The 15362-nt window shown below is 54.0% G+C and overlaps 1 protein-coding gene across 1 annotated transcript; it reads right to left on the bottom strand.

Annotated features, from left to right (window-relative positions):
* Window positions 1–584: 584 nt before the first annotated feature.
* PVR (PVR cell adhesion molecule) lies at window positions 585–14616 on the bottom strand. The gene is made up of 8 exons (XM_065898300.1): window positions 14535–14616; window positions 11476–11835; window positions 9052–9357; window positions 7517–7634; window positions 4137–4301; window positions 3111–3226; window positions 1302–1360; window positions 585–656 (listed from the first exon to the last, which is right to left on the bottom strand). The coding sequence occupies exons 1-8, from the start codon at window positions 14614–14616 to the stop codon at window positions 585–587; spliced, it is 1278 nt and encodes a 425-aa protein (XP_065754372.1).
* Window positions 14617–15362: the final 746 nt, after the last annotated feature.

Here is a 15362-nt window from a genome sequence, read left to right on the forward strand (position 1 = left end):
GGATGGACAAGGGGTTTATGTGGCAGCAAGGCAACCAGTATCCCTTTGTGTCCCTGACGCCGTGGAGCCCCACTGGCCTTGTCACCCCCTTACCACTCCCATGCTGCTGGGTCGCATCTCTTTCCCGTCCTTCTCTGTTCTGCCTTCTCCCATCTGCCTAGAGAGAAGCCCCAATCCTTCTCACTTTCTCTTGCAGAGTGGCTCATGCCCTGCATTCTGCCCCAAGGTCTCTATCTCCCTAAGGTATTTTCTCCAACAGACAGTTCGAACTCTCTGTCACACTTGCAGTGTAGTAAACCGTAACCGTGTGTAAACAGCTTTCCTGAGTTCTGTGACTCTTTACACTGAGTGACTCAACCTGAGGGTTGGTCTTGAGGACCCCTGGACTGTGTTATGAGGTAGAGGGGACACTCTTGAGGTCTGGCACGGGAAGGGTGGCTGGTCTCTTTGGAGGGAGACGTCATCCATTGAGGTGGGGTGGGTGTCCAGCTGCGAGGCCCACTTCCTCACCAGCTCCAGTGAGGACTCTCTCTGTTCAGTCCCGATGCTGTCACCTCGTGCCCTCTGTCACCTCGTGCCCTCTGTCACCTCGTGCCCTCTGTCGGTGGATCCTGCGGAGAGCTGGCATTACAGCCAACAGCTGAATAGATGACATTCTGGAAGGGGGAATACACAAACTTTAGCCTCAGGCCCTTCCAAAACAATGCTTCCTGCTGAAGCCCAGCGTGCAAAGAGCTGCAGGCCTGCCCCTCTCCCCGCCCCTGGAAGCCAGGGCAGCACTTCTCCAGGTGTGGTCGTGAGTAGGGAGGGGAGGGACGGGGTGCCTATGAAAATTCAGGTCCCCGGGCGCCAGCACAGACCCACCAGACCACTCTCAGCGGGTGGAGCCCAGGAACCTGCACGATGTATGTATGTATGCACGATGTATGTATGTATGCACGATGTATGTATGTATGTATTCATGCATGCGTGCGTGCCAGCCACACCGTGTGGCCTGTGGGATCTTAGTTCCCCGACCAGGGATTGAACCCGGGCCCTCGGCAATGAGAGCGTGGAGTCCTAACCACTGGACCGCCAGGGAGTTCCTGGAACCTGCGTTTCAGCAAACCTTACGGGGGATTCTGCCCAGCAGGAAGGGTTTGGGAACTGATGCTCGAGGCCTTTGAAGAAAAGATCCAGGACCTGACTCCTGAGGCCATGCTGGCTTTTGGTTAGGTGCTGCAGGTGCCCGGAGAGGCCTGGCCCCTCCTTGGGAAAGCCCACAGTGATTAATCTGTGGTTCATGCAGAATTCCCCCATACCCTTCTCAGCTCCATCACCACACCTACCCCATTAGCAGACGAGCTGTGCTGGTTCCAACCTGAGGAGACAGGAGGAGAAGTGGTCAGAAGTGAATGACAATGCTGGAAGGTATGGGAAGAAGGCACGTGTGGGTGACCAGGCCCCCTGAACTCTAAGTCCTGGCTCTGCTACTGATGTGGGGGAATCGCTTCCCCGAATGGTTTCTACGTGTATAAAACACAACCGGGGTATAGGCTTCATCTAGTTATTCGTTCAGTTATTAAGTATACATAAATATTTACTGAGCGCAGGCTCTGGAACCAGATGGAAGGGTTCAAATCCCAGCTCTGTCCTTTAGCAGCTGTGTGACCATGGGTAATTGACTTAACCTCTCTGTGCCTCAGTTTCCTCAACCATCAAACAGGGATTTATTCAGCAAATAGAAAATGTCTACTTTGTGCCAGGTGCATTCTAGGTGCTGGGGATATGGATGTGGTGAGCAAAATAGACAAAAATCCCTCTTCTCATGGTGCCTATGGTAATAACAATAGGCGTATTAGTAATAGTGATAATAATCATAGCTTATATATACACCCAGTGTGTGGCTTACAGGGTGCCAAATGCTGCACTAAGTACTGTACCTATATTATAAGGTACAGTCACTCCCATTTCACAGAGGAGGAAACTGAGTCATAGAGAGTAAGGCATTTGCCCGTGGTGACGCAATGAAGTGGTAGAGTGTGGGCTCAGATACAGGTAGTCTGGCTCTGGACGTCATACGTTCAGCAAACACTTACTCAAATGCCTCTTTTGTGCCTGACCCTGTGGTAGGTGGTGCTGAGGACATAGCCATGACCATGACACTTCTAGCTCTGCCCTCCTGGGGCTCCCGGTCCACTGGAGAGACAGACAAGTCCCCACACAGTGATGTCCCTGAGTGGGTAAGGCTGGGGTGGGGGAGCCCAGAGCAGGTGCTTGGCTCATTTCAGGAAAGATCAGGAAGGGCTTCCTGGAGGAGGGGGCCTCCCGCTGGGATGTGAGGAGGCCATTTTGTTTAGTGGTTGAAGGAACAAAGCTTTGTAGCTTTGCCTTCTACTCTTGACTTTCCAGCTGTGTGCCAGCTGGCAGGTGACATCACCTCTCTGAGCAAACATTTCCTCATCTGTAAAATGGGCTCATAGCGGGACTCTCTTTGCAGGGTGGTTGTGAGCATTCAAGGGGGTTGTGCGCAGACAGTGCCTGGCATGGAGAAAGTGCTCAGCAAGACGTAGCTCTTTTGATTACAGAACTAGCTGCAGGGCTTTGCCAGAGGGAGCTGTGGGGATGCTGCTCCAGGCAGCACAACAGGCTTGCAGAGCCGTTGAGGTGAGAGAACATCAGATCCTTTTAGAGCTCGGGATCGGGGCACCAGTTCCTGCCACCCCCCTCCTTTCCGTGAGAGCAGGGAGGGAGCCAGTCGTGAGCAAGACAGAGGGAAGAAAGCTGGGGTGGGGGTTAAATGTTATTCCACCCTCCATCCATCCGGCAGGAGCTCCTGCGTCACCTGGATTAAAAGCCAAATCCTTACTGTGGCCTTCGAGGACCTACGGGCGCTGCTCCCACTGTGTAAAATGAATCACTGATCCAATGAATCAAACTGCCTGGTCTCAGTGTCCTCGTCTGCCAAATGAGAGAACCTCATGGTATTGGGGTGAGGATCCAGTGAGAGGCTGCCACGTGGAAGGCTTAGTGCAGAGCCTGGCACATAGTAGATGCTCAATTATGTTGGCTGTGGTGATGTTCATTTACGGCAGACAGGCGGGGGATGTTGCAAAAAAAAGGGGACTCACGGAAGTTTCTGGATTTCCAGAAATAAATCAGGAGCCCCAGCAGTAGACCAACCAGGGTGATAGTGAAAGCCAGGATGATAATGATCCCAGAGGACGCGCCTGACTGTGACGGCTCCCTGGGAAGTCCTGCAGGAAGAGAAGGAAGGAGAGATATAAGATGAGAGGCTTTGGGCTTTTTACCTGCCCCCAAAATATTACCCTTCGTTTTTTAAGGAAGCTACCACTCTGCTTCCCTCAGTCTATATGGTTTAGGTGGACTTGACCCCACCCTCTGGTTCCTAGGATGGGACTTTGACCTGGGCCTGGCCAATCAGAGCATTCCATTCTCCCTGGCTACTGTGATTGGTTCATGGGGGTGGGGGTGTTCTGTGACTTAAGTTGAGCCAATGAGAGCCAGCCCTGGGATTTTGGCTAGATTATTGAAAGTGGTGTATTCTTTCCCTTGGGATTTCTAAACTGGTGGGCTGTGAGCCTATAGCTGCTGAGGACCATCTTACCTTCCTGAGGGGAAAGGCTGTCAGGGAATAAAGCCAGCATAGAGAAAAGCAGAGACAAGAGAGGTCGAGAAAAGCAGAGACAAGAGAGGTCAAGAAAAGTTCCTGGGTTACATAGTTGGAGCACCTGGATCTAACCATACCTGAAGGTGTTTTTCCAATAACGTCCCATTTTTGCTTGGACTATTTTGAGTTGTGCTTCTATCAACTGCAAATGATAGAGTTCTGTCCAATACACTTGAAAAGGCCTTCCTGAGTCCATTGGGAAAAGGCATCATGCAACTACCCCAGCCTGGGTTTGCAGAGGGGCTGTGTCCAGGTGGCTATACAGTGGTTCCAATGGTACAGATGTTGAATTAACAGGGTAAAGCTGATCCTGTTGAACCTTCCATGAGGGGGCTTAGGGGAAGGATGGGAGCTAGAGAGCATTCTTGTGGCTGAGGGACTCGTTTAACCAGGGACCACCTCTAAACTCCTCCTTCAGAGGGAATCCTACCGCGATTTCCTCCTTTGATCTTTTTGTTCTCCCCACGCAGGGGGCTTCTTACCTGTGACCAGGACGGTCACTTCTGCCTGGCCAGTCCCTAGGGCGTTGGTGACAAGGCAGATGAAAGTCGTGTTGATGGACTCGTCCACGGTATGGATCAGGAGCTGGGCGCCCTGGGCCACAACAGAGGGTGGCAGGGGTCCCATGGTCCTAGGAGAGACAGATGCGTGAGGAAGTGGCCTCAGTTGGAGGCCTAGAATAACAGGTGATGGGGCACTCGCTGTATGCTGGGAATACAGAAACCCTCACGCCATCTACAGTACAAGTTGAGAGCAAGCCTGGAGTTCCCCCAGCTCTGCCTCTCACACTCCCATCCAGCCAATCGGCAGATCCTGTCTGCCCCACCTTCAGAATCTAGCCTGAGTCTGACGACTCCTCAGGGCCTGAGCAGAGGCCCGAATGAGGTGAGGGTGAGCCGTGTGGGTACCGATGGGAAGAGCATTCCAGGCATAGGGAACAGCATATGTGAAGACCCTGAGGTGAGAGCATAACTGTAGTGTTTGAGGATCTACAAGGAGACCACTGTGGATATAGAGGCGAGAGCAAAGGACCACGGCCACCACCCTGGTCTGTTCCCCCTACTCCTGGGGGAACCTTCTCACTGGGCTCCCTATTTCCACCCCCACTCCCACCCCGCTCTGTCCCCCACTCAGCATCTGAGAGACCTTGTTAGAACTAAGTCAGCTCGGGGACTTCCCTGGTGGCGCAGTGGTTAAGAATCTGCCTGCCAGTGCAAGGGACACGGGTTCGAAGAAGCCCGAGCACCGCAACTAAGAGCAACCCCCGCTCGCCGCAACTAGAGAAAGCCTGCGTGCACCAACGGAGACCCAATGCAGCCAAAAATAAATAAAATAAAATAAATTATATATGTAAAAAAAGAACTAAGTCAGCCCAAGTCCCTCCTCTGTCCAGAGCCCTCCAGTAAAGGAAAATTCTTTAGCACGGGCACAGGTCCCACACAAGCTGGCTCCCTGATGCCACTGACCGCTTTGCTCTCGCCTCTATATACATGGTAGCCTATTTGTTGATCATCGAACACTCCAGTTATGTTCCCACCTCAGGGTCTTCGCATATGCTGTTCCCTATGCCTGGAATGCCCTTCCCATCGGTACCCATACCGCCCACCCTCACCTCCTTCAGGCCTCTGTTCAGACGTCACCTTTGTAACGTCTTCCTTGGCCACCCTCTTTCAACTGCAGTGACCCCCTTCTCACCCTCCTCCTCTGCTTTGTCTTTTCCATGGCATTTATCACCACCTGACACACTCTGTTCTTGACAACGTTATCTTGTTTACTTTTTAAAGTTAAAAAAATATATTTTATTTTGGCCACGCCCTGAGGCTTGTGGGGTCTTAGTCCCCCGACCAGGGATTGAACCCCGGGCCCCTGCAGTGAAAGCGCAGAATCCAAACCACTAGACCACCAGGGAATTCCCATGTTATCTTGTTTAATTGTTTCTCTCCCCCATCAGAATGGGAGCTCTGAGAGGGGAGGGAATTTGGTCTATTTTATTTACCAAGGTTTGTGGGTCAACAGCATCTGGCACATAGTAAGCAGTCAAAAAACACTGGTTTAATGGATGGAGGAGACGCAGGCATGGATTTGGGCTGCAGAGCTGGCACGGAAACCTGGCTGTGTGGCTCGTGAGCCTGAATCATGGCGCTTTGGGGCAGGAAGGTTAACGGCCAGCCATCAATACCAATTGAAAACCTTCGACCGGCAGTTCCTCTGGCCAACCGTTGAGACACGACTGTGGCTGCCCACAGAGATGGACAGACGGGGATGCTCACCACCGTGGCATTTGCATAGTTGAAAACAGTAGAGCACCTCCGTATCCCCATTTGGGATTGGTTAAATCATTGAAGGGCTCATCTATGATGGAATTTCAGCACCATGAAGAAGGGGGCTGTGGGTATTTTGAAATGCATAAAAGATAAGGACTGTTGGCTAGATGGAGACAGAAATGGACTGATGGGCAGGAATGTGCTAAAGAAGTACATGAAAATATCAGAGGGAGAATCCATGTGGTAGGGGTTTTGAGTGTTCACTGGAAAATTCTTACAACTTTTCTGTATGTGTGAAAATTTTCCTCATAAAGTGTTGGGGGAAAATAGATCTATGTGCCTTGACATGGAGAGGTGTTCATGAGATAGAGGAAAAATTTTTTTTTTTTTTTTTTTTTTTTTTTGCGGTACGCGGGCCTCTCACTGTTGTGGCCTCTCCCGTTGCGGAGCACAGGCTCCAGACGCGCAGGCTCAGCGGCCATGGCTCACGGGCCCAGCCGCTCCGCGGTATGTGGGATCTTCGCGGACCGGGGCACGAACCCGTGTCCCCTGCATCGGCAGGTGGACTCTCAACCACTGCGCCACCAGGGAAACCCGAGGAAAAAATTTTAAATTGTACATACAGCACAGTTTTTGTTTAGAAATATTGGAAAAAAAGACGGGAAGGATATATAACAAAGGGTAACAGTGGAGGTGTTCTGGAGGTGACTGGGTACATGACTACAGGTGCTATTTTCTCCTTTTTACTCATAACCATATTGTCTAAAGTTTCTACAATGCTAAGTTATTTTTGAAATAAGAAAAAAAGGCCCAATAAAAATTACATAAAACATGGGACTTCCTTGGTGGTGCATTGGATAAGACTCTGCACTCCCAGCGCAGGGGGTTTCGATCCGTGGTTGGGGAACTAGATCCCACATGCCACAACTAAGGAGCCCGCGTGCCGCAACTAAGACCTGGAGCAAGCAAATAAATAAGTTTAAAAAAATTACATAAAACAATTTACCCCTTTGCCTTTATCTTCCCCCACTTGCAACCCCGGCCTCGGTATGAATTTGAGGAGATTTTCTCATTGCTCTGCCCCTCAGTCAAGAGAACGGGGGCGGGACAGTATTTGTTCTGTGAGAGGTGACTGGGCAGGTAACACGTGATGGCTGGGGAGGTGGCACAGCCCAGAGGTTGGGAGTGAGACGCCGATGGGAGGCTCACCTCTGTGCCCCACGGCTGTGTGCCCGGGCAGATGATGGCTGCTCCTGCAGCCGAGCTAATCTTTAATCCAGGCCTGGCCATAGCGCAGACTGTGCCTGGGGTGTGGGGATCACGTGACTTCAAGCTAAGTACAGCAGGCATGCCGCAAAGAGCAGGTGTTTCAGCACACCTGGACTAAAGCGCCTCATAAACTCTGCACATGCAAGACAGACATTTTCCTGGGGGCCTCCAGTTAACTGCTTGCTCTCTTTTTATTTTCCTGCCTACACCCTTCCTCCCTCAGACCCAGGAGTCGAGGTCCCCAGCTCCCTCATCTCTCAGGACCCAGGTAGCTGGGTTCCCAGCCCCTCCTCCCTCTGACCCAGGAACTCACGTGTTCCAGTTATAACGTGTGGGCTCTGGTTTGCTGCGGACGTCACAGTACAGGGAGGCCTCACTACGGCCGATGTACCAGTTGCCATCATAGCCGGATATGGAGACCTCGGGGGGGTCTGGGGGAAACAGATACACAGGCTCAGAGACAGAGAGCCTTCAGAGGGGCCTAAAGATAATGGGATTCATGTCACAACAGGAAAAGGGCCTTGGTGGGTTTTGGGGAACAGCTCAAGGTGGAGAGGCCTCCGAGGGGTCTGGGGAAATGGGTTCTACCCCCCTCCCCGCTCCGAGAATAGAAGTCTGGGAGTCCTCAGCAGGGTGCCAGGAGGTGGGGCACAGAGAGGGCTTCTCAGGACCTGCTTCTCTCTACTGGTTTTCCTGGGTAAAGCCAGATCCTGGTGTGCCTGGGCTGTCCTGTGAGAAGAGGCCTCCTCGGCGCTCATAATACACAGGAGTATATTCAAGGCTCTGATAAGTCCTGCAGGAAAGAATCCTGGATGACCCTGTTTCAGCCTGCTGCTTATTCAACTCAAAGGTGATCGACAGGGGAGATTTTCAAAGTCCCCAGAGGGAAGGCCAATGAGACAGGGTGTTTGTGTGTGTGTGAGGTGGGGGTGTGCTGAGGGAATCAGTACAGCACCTACTGGGGAGGGAGTATTCGGTATAGACAGTGATGGGAGGACACAGCCCATAGACGAGCCAGTGTAGACAACAGTGGGCTAGAGAGAAGTATAGACTACACTGGAGCCAGTGTAGACCTCTCTCCAGGGGATCCACTGTAGACAATGTTGTGGGTCGGTGTGAGAGAGTGCCTGGGAGAACCCGTGTAGAAAATGCAGGGTTTCGGTGCAGCAGTGGTCACGGGCACCTCTCTAGACAACACAGGGAACAGTGCCAACTCCCCACAGCTGGTGGCCTACATGACTGGTGTAGACAGTGAGGGCAGCGCTGTCTGGGGCCCAGAGGAGCCAGTGTAGATGGCTGGTAAGGCAGGGTAGAAACGGACAAGGGAGCCGGTGTAGATGGTGGGGAACTGGTGTAGCAGTGTGTACCGGGTCAGTGTGGACAGCTGCCCAGGGAAGCAGGTGTAGGCACTGTGTGTAGATTGGCCTCAGAGGAGCCCATATGGGGCATCAGTGTAGGCAGTGGCCAGGGTAGGCAATCGGGGAGCAGTGTGGACTGTGGCCTAAGAAGCTGGTATAGGCCTTTCCTGGCAGTCCAGTGGTTAAGGCTCTGTGCTTCCACTGTAGGGGGCACGGGTTCAATCCCTGGTTGGGGAACTAAGGTCCCGCATGCCACGTGGTATAGAAGCTGGTATAGACAATGAAGGACAGTGCCGTTTATGGCCCAGGGGAGCCGGTGTAGACGATGTGCGGACGGGCGTAGGCAGTAATCAGGGAAGCCAGTGAGGATGATGGGGGTGATGTTGGAAGTGGCCTGGGTGGGGTGGGGGGTCAGTGTAGACAATGGTGGGGGAGGGTAGAGACAGCCCGGCAGACCCTCCTGTCATTGCTCACACTTGGGTCCACTCACAGGGCACGCTGAGGGTCACGGGCAGTACCACCCGCTCCTCGAAGCTCTCGTGCTCCACTCTGCAAGTGACATTCTTGCCATCCACATGGCTGGAAGGTATTAAGGTTAAGAGACTGATGACGGTGACAGTGCCGGGCAGGGGCCCTGGCACCTGGCTTGTATTGGCCATCTTGTCGAGGGGCGGGGACCAGGAGATGCGGGCGGGTGGGCGACCCCCCGTGGAGATGCAGTGGGCGACGGGCACAGGCTCCAGGCTGAGCTGGCTGCGCGGGATCTCCCGGGTCTCAGCCTTGTTCTGGGGCTGGGCTGGGGGGAAGAAGCAAAAGGGACGGGTCACTCCTCACCTGCAGTCATTCAACAAACATCTCAGCAGCAGAGGAGGGCGGCTCATTGAGGGGACAGGTTGCGGCCAGGTTCAAATCCCAGCTCTGCCCCTGAGCAGTAGGGTGGCCTTGGGCAAGTCCATGCCTCAGTTTCCTTGTCTGTCAACTGGGTGTAATGAGAGGATCACCGGTGATAAGAATTTGCAGGTAAAGCTCTTAAAATGGTACTTGGCGTGTAGTAAGTGCTCAATATATGTTATTATTATTGGTAATTGGACACATTGCCTGGCTCTGTGATGGGCAGTGTTGAGGACCCAGCAATGACCGAGACAACCCCACCCCTGCCTTCATGGGGTGGACTTTCCAAGGGGAAGACAGACGTCCCGAGGCAGTGAGGACTCAGAGTGGGCAAGGCTGGGATGGGGGAGCCCAGAAGGGGTGCCTGAATCTGGGGGGCGGGATTACGGAGGGCTTCATGGAGGAGAGGGAGGGATGAGCCGTGCCCTGGAGGTTCAGAGGGAAAGTGACTGGCTCAAGGTTACACGGGTGTCAGCGACAGAGCTGGACCTCCCCACAAGGTCTGTCTGACTCCAAAACTACCTTGACCATTTTTTTTTTTTTTTTTTTTTGTGGTACGCAGGCCTCTCAATGCTGTGGCCTCTCCCGTTGTGGAGCACAGGCTCCGGACGCGCAGGCTCAGCGGCCATGGCTTACGGGCCCAGCCGCTCCGCGGCATGTGGGATCTTCGCGGACCGGGGCACGAACCCGTGTCCCTTGTATCGGCAGGCGGACTCTCAACCACTGTGCCACCAGGGAAGCCCCTACCTTGACCATTTCTTCATCATTCTGGTGATTCCAAGACCTGGGGTTTCACTTGGTTCCTTTCGCCTCAGTACCTGTGTTCTTGTTACTGAAGATTTCTCTTTGACTCATTGGTTCTGTTTTACCCTCATCCTAAATCATAAGACCTGAAGTCCCAAGTTTTCTGAAATGACGACAGTTGCCTTTGGTTGGGTACTGTGTGCCAGGCACTGTTCCAAGCACTTAATCTTTCCTGAGTCATTCATGCAAGGCCTGGGACAGTTCCTGGCACATAAGCAGAAAAGAAACGTCAGCTCTTATTCATCCTCATAGCGGATCTCCATTTCACAGATGAGGAAACGAGCCACGGAGACTTTGTACTGAGCTGCCAAGAGGAGGGCCTGTCATGTTTTCCCTGGTGCTCATAAAAATGAACACATGGGGGGCTTCCCTGGTGGCGCAGTGGTTGAGAGTCTGCCTGCCGATGCGGGGAACACGGGTTCATGACCCGGTTCGGGAGGATCCCACATGCCGCGGAACGGCTGGGCCCGTGAGCCATGGCCGCTGAGCCTGCACATCCGGAGCCCGTGCTCCACAGCGGGAGAGGCCACAACAGTGAGAGGCCCGCGTACCGCAAAAAAAAAAAAAAAAAAAAAAATGAACACATGGTTCCATGACAATGCCAAGGGTGTCCCCCCTGCCGCCCCGCCCCCCGCCCCACTGGGTGTGAGAATCCCCTCCTCCCAGTCTGTCTATTTCAACTCTCCCTTCCTCACCAAAGGAAGTAACAATAACTGACCCCCTATCACCAGCTCACAGAGGTCTCTGCCCTAAGCAGTTCACCTGGATAAGCTCCCGGGACCCTCAGGACAGCTTTCTGAAGGCACTGTTGTTACTAAGCCTGTTTTACAGATGAGGAAAGGAGGTTCCCAAGCGGCATTTCCGCTTTCCAGGGCCCTTCCTGTCCCCACCCCTTTCTCGCACCAGCCACTCCCCCCCCTCCCCGCTCCCCAGCACCCCCAGCCCCTCCAGCCCCTCCAGCCCCTCCATCCCCTCGGCCCTCAATCTCCAAGATCTTACTTCCCAGCATCTCTAGTACTCCCTTTTGGTCCTCCAGCCCCTCCCCTCTCTAATCTCCCCTTCTGCATCCCCGCCCCACCATTGCCCGACCTCCTTCTTTTGTCCCCGCGGAATCTGCTTGGGAGGGACTCTCCCTCCCTCCCGGGCCCTTCCCTCTCTTTGCTTACCTCCCTACCCCGCCCCACACCCCTCCCTTTCGGCCCCCCTCCAACCGGCTCACCGAGCACCCGGAGCCAGGTTCGGGCGCTCCTGTCGCCGTTGGGGAACGTGGCGAACTGGCAGGAGTAATTGCCTTCATCTTCGGCGCGCAACCCCCGCACGGCCAGCGATGCGTCTCGCAGCTCCTCGCCTGGCCTGGCGGCCACGAACTCCAACCGGCCGGGCTCCGGGAAGCTGGGGCCCTGGGTGGGGTGGAAGACCGCCACGCTGCGGGAGGCCTCCTTCAGCTTCTGCCGAGTCCAGGTCACCTGCGTCACCGTCACGTTGTGCCCCAGAGGCTGCAGTTTGCACGGCAGCTCTGTGGTGTCGCCCAGGAAGCCGCGCACCTGGGCTGGGGCCAGCACTCCGATTGTCTCGGTCCCTGCGGGGAAACGGCGGGGCGAGTCACACCCGGGTGTCCCTGACCTGGATGGGGAGAAGCGCCTGGGAGGTCGCTCACCTGGGCCTTGGAGCCCCTTGGTTGGGAGTGTTTGTGGGGAGGAGGAGGGAGGTGGGGAGGGTCAGTCCGGATCCAGGGATGAGGGTGAGGGCGGCTGGACTGGGTCTGCAACCTGGTCGCTCCCGTTCAGTCGGGCTGTTATTACCGTATTTCCTCTATCTCAGCATTATCACTTTTTAAAATTGTGGTCAATATTGTGGTCAAAAAATTAAAACTGCCACTTAAACCATTTTAAAGTGTACAATTCAGTGGCAAGAAGTACATTCACGGCGTTGTGCCACCACCACAAACTTTTTCATCACCCCTGAGTCGTCAATCTTAAGATGTCATTTACAGCACGACCCGTCCTCAGTGGTTAGAGCATCCTGGATTTAGAGGTGTGGAAAGGGGAAGAAACTCTAGGTCTCAGAGTACATGAAATAAAGTATTACTGCTGTTACTCTGTGCGGACTCAGGTTGGGAAAATGTTTGTAGGGGATCCTAGCACAAGAAGGGAGGTGATCATAGCCCCAGCATTTTGGATCCCCTCAGATCTCTGCTGTGAGGCTTCCGGCAGTTTCCTTAACCTCTCTGATCCTTTTTCCTAGTTTGTAAAATGGGACTAAGAACAGTTAACATTCATGGGTTGCTTACAAAGATGGGGGCTGTTCTGAGCACTTTACACATCTCCCAGCATTCAGGCCTTAAACAGCTCCTTGAGGTAAGCGCTACCGTCAGCCCCACTTTAGAGGGAAAGCGAGGCACAGAGTCTTGTGCTCCAGGTCACACAGAGCACAAGTGGCAGAGGTGGATTTGAACCTGGGCCATCTACAATTAAGACCCCTGATCTCTCATCCACCAGGCTCCAGATGAAAATCTTTCTGCCCAGGGCCCCCTGCACACAGTAGGTCCTCAATATGTGTTGGCTTTTATCGATATCAAGAAACACAATGCTGTGCGTCCTTATTAATAATAATAAGGATAAGAACAAGGTGAGAAGGAGTTAAGTGCCTTGACTCTCAGTCCTGCTACTCACTAGCTGTGGCCTCTGTGCTGCTGGTTTCACTCCTCTGGGCCTCAGTCTCGTCATCTGTAAAACGGGGGTGGTTATGGCTTAAGAGGGTGTTGGGAGGACTAAATGAGGAAATTTATGTAAAGGGATTAGATATGCCAAGCACCCTATACAGGGGAATATTATAATTATTGTTATGAGGAAGAGGAGGCTGGGAGGTAGTGGACTGGGGTGCTTGGAGCGTGCTGTGTTGAGGGAGGGCACGGTCTGGACACGAGGGGATTGTGGAGCGGTGAGCATGCTAGTCTGGTTTCGAATGCCAGGTCCACCGTGGACATGCTGTGCAGCTCTGGGCAAGTGAGTCTCCTTCTCTGATGAGTCTCCTGGGAACCCCCTTGTTTATGAGCTGCCGACTTAGGCTTCATGGGTGAAAAGAAAACACCCAGGCTTTCAGCAAATTGTCTCTCTGAGAATGACATGTCACCCTTCCAGAAAGCCTTCCACTCTGCCTTCTGTCTGCCTCCTCCATGCCCTGGGTCCAAAGTCCTGGCTCTAGCAATGACATCCTGATGTGGCTCACCTCTTTTCTTTGGTTTTTCTCCCTCCATGAGGCAAGACCGCTCTGGGCAAGTGAGTCTCCTTCTCCTTCTCTTGATGGCAAGACCGCTATGAGGATGAAACTGGATGAAGTGGCCTTTCTCTGGCTTTGTACTCTGAGTAGTAGCTAGGCCCGAGCTCCACTGTGTGCCAGGCACTGGGCTGCTCCCTTAGGTGAGGCCTCCTCCAACCCTCTCCAAGGGCCCATGAGATCCACACTGGGAGCGCCAGTAGTTTCATCCCCATTGGTCAGAGGGGGCACGAGAGCCTTGCAGGTTCAAGCTACCTGCCTAAGCTAACCAGCAAGTGAGGGGCAGAGCCGGGCTTGAGACCTTTTGGGACAGACTCTGGTTTCCCCAAGCCTGCATTCAGTGCTATTACTGTTGACGTGTGAATTCCACCCCCTGCCCCGTCCCCAACACACATTTTATGGAAACAGAGAGCTCAGGTCACTTTCCTGAGCTCACACATGTATTAAACGCCGAAAGCTATTTTGAGCCCGCCGCCGTCTGACATCAGTGCCGTATCCCCAGTAACTTGGAAGGCTGACCACAGTAGGAACTCTATAATAAACGTGTGTGAGATGAATGCATGCATGAAGGAACGGCCGTGTCCTTAGAGTCAGACATGTGGGGTCCAACGGCAACGGGGTTATGTGCCGCTGCTCCCTCCCCCCGCATCGAGCATCCTCTGTCGTTGTCAGCGGGTTACTGGGGGCTGGGGAGAACGGTCCGCTTGGAGCGAGCGGGGTCGAGAGGTGTGGTGCCCGGGCGTGCGTGAGTCGCCTTCCACCTTATTTTTTCCCCCGGAGGCTGGCCCGCCCTGCCCTTCAGAAATCTCCCAAGGTCCGGTGGCTTTCCGGGAAGCTGTGAGGAGAGTCCGCCCCGGCCCGGCGTTTCTCCATCCCTGGGGCGGAGGGGAGCACAAAGCGAAGGGCAGGGCGCTCTGCCTTGGGGAGCCCAGGGGGCCGGGCCCAGGCGGGTGGGGAGGGAGAGGGGGAGCAGGGGCCGCTCGACCGCGTGGGGTCACTCACCGGCTCCCGAGGGCGCCCAGAGCAGCCACAGCAGGGACAGCAGCAGCAGCGGCGGCCGAACTAAGGAAGCGGCTCGGGTCATGCTGGGCGCGCCGCTGCCTCCTCCGCTCGCCCTGCCAGTCGGGCGGCCGCCGCACGTCCTGGCCAGGAATTCTGGCGTCACTCAGCCGCCGAAGCCTAGGGGAGGGAAGGGGAAGTTCTACCCCTTCCCTCCTCAGACTTGCAGCGGGGAAGAAGTAGAGAAGGAGTAGAACTGGGCTCCCGGGTCCCCGCCCGCTCCCGGGGCTCCCGCCGAGGCTCCGGTAAGGCCCCTCCCTCCGCGCCTGCGCCGACACTTGTCACTAGGGCAACATCACTAGGAGGTGGGTTCTGATTCGAGGAAGCTTCGATATAAGGATCCCCATTTGACAGGCGAGGAGACTGAGGCACGCAGAGAGGTTCAGCGACTTTCTAAAGTTCAAGATTGGCGAGGGACAGAGCAGAGATTCGAGTCTATAATCAGGACAGATCCTGAGTTCCTAAGCTCGAAAGCTTAAATCCCCTGGGTTCATGTTGGGCAAGTTGCTTCTCCTCCTGAGGCCTGAGTTTTCTCATCTGAAAAATGGACAGGATAACAGCACTCACCTCACGGGAGGGTTTGTAAGACTTAAGCAACTGCTTAGTCCAATTCCTGGCATATTGTTTGTACTCAATAAACAGCTATCACAATGACAACAACTGTTGCTTTACAGTTAGCATCAAATAATAGTGCTGGTGAGAATGAGGGCTCATTCATTTTTCATTCCATAGATATTTTATTGAACCAGGCAGCATTCCAGGCACAGGGGA

The sequence above is a fragment of the Phocoena phocoena genome, chromosome 20 (assembly GCF_963924675.1).
Source record: "Phocoena phocoena chromosome 20, mPhoPho1.1, whole genome shotgun sequence".
Lineage (NCBI taxonomy): Eukaryota > Metazoa > Chordata > Mammalia > Artiodactyla > Phocoenidae > Phocoena > Phocoena phocoena.

Coding starts and splice junctions, on each gene's coding strand:
- PVR (XM_065898300.1), bottom strand. CDS start 14,616: ATGACCCGAGCCGCTTCCTTAGTTCGGCCGCCGCTGCTGCTGCTGTCC. Junction 11,836..14,534: donor CTGGGCGCCCTCGGGAGCCG/GTGAGTGACCCC, acceptor GTTTCCCCGCAG/GGACCGAGACAATCGGAGTG. Junction 657..1,301: donor TGGTGATGGAGCTGAGAAGG/GTATGGGGGAAT, acceptor TCCCCCTTCCAG/AATGTCATCTATTCAGCTGT.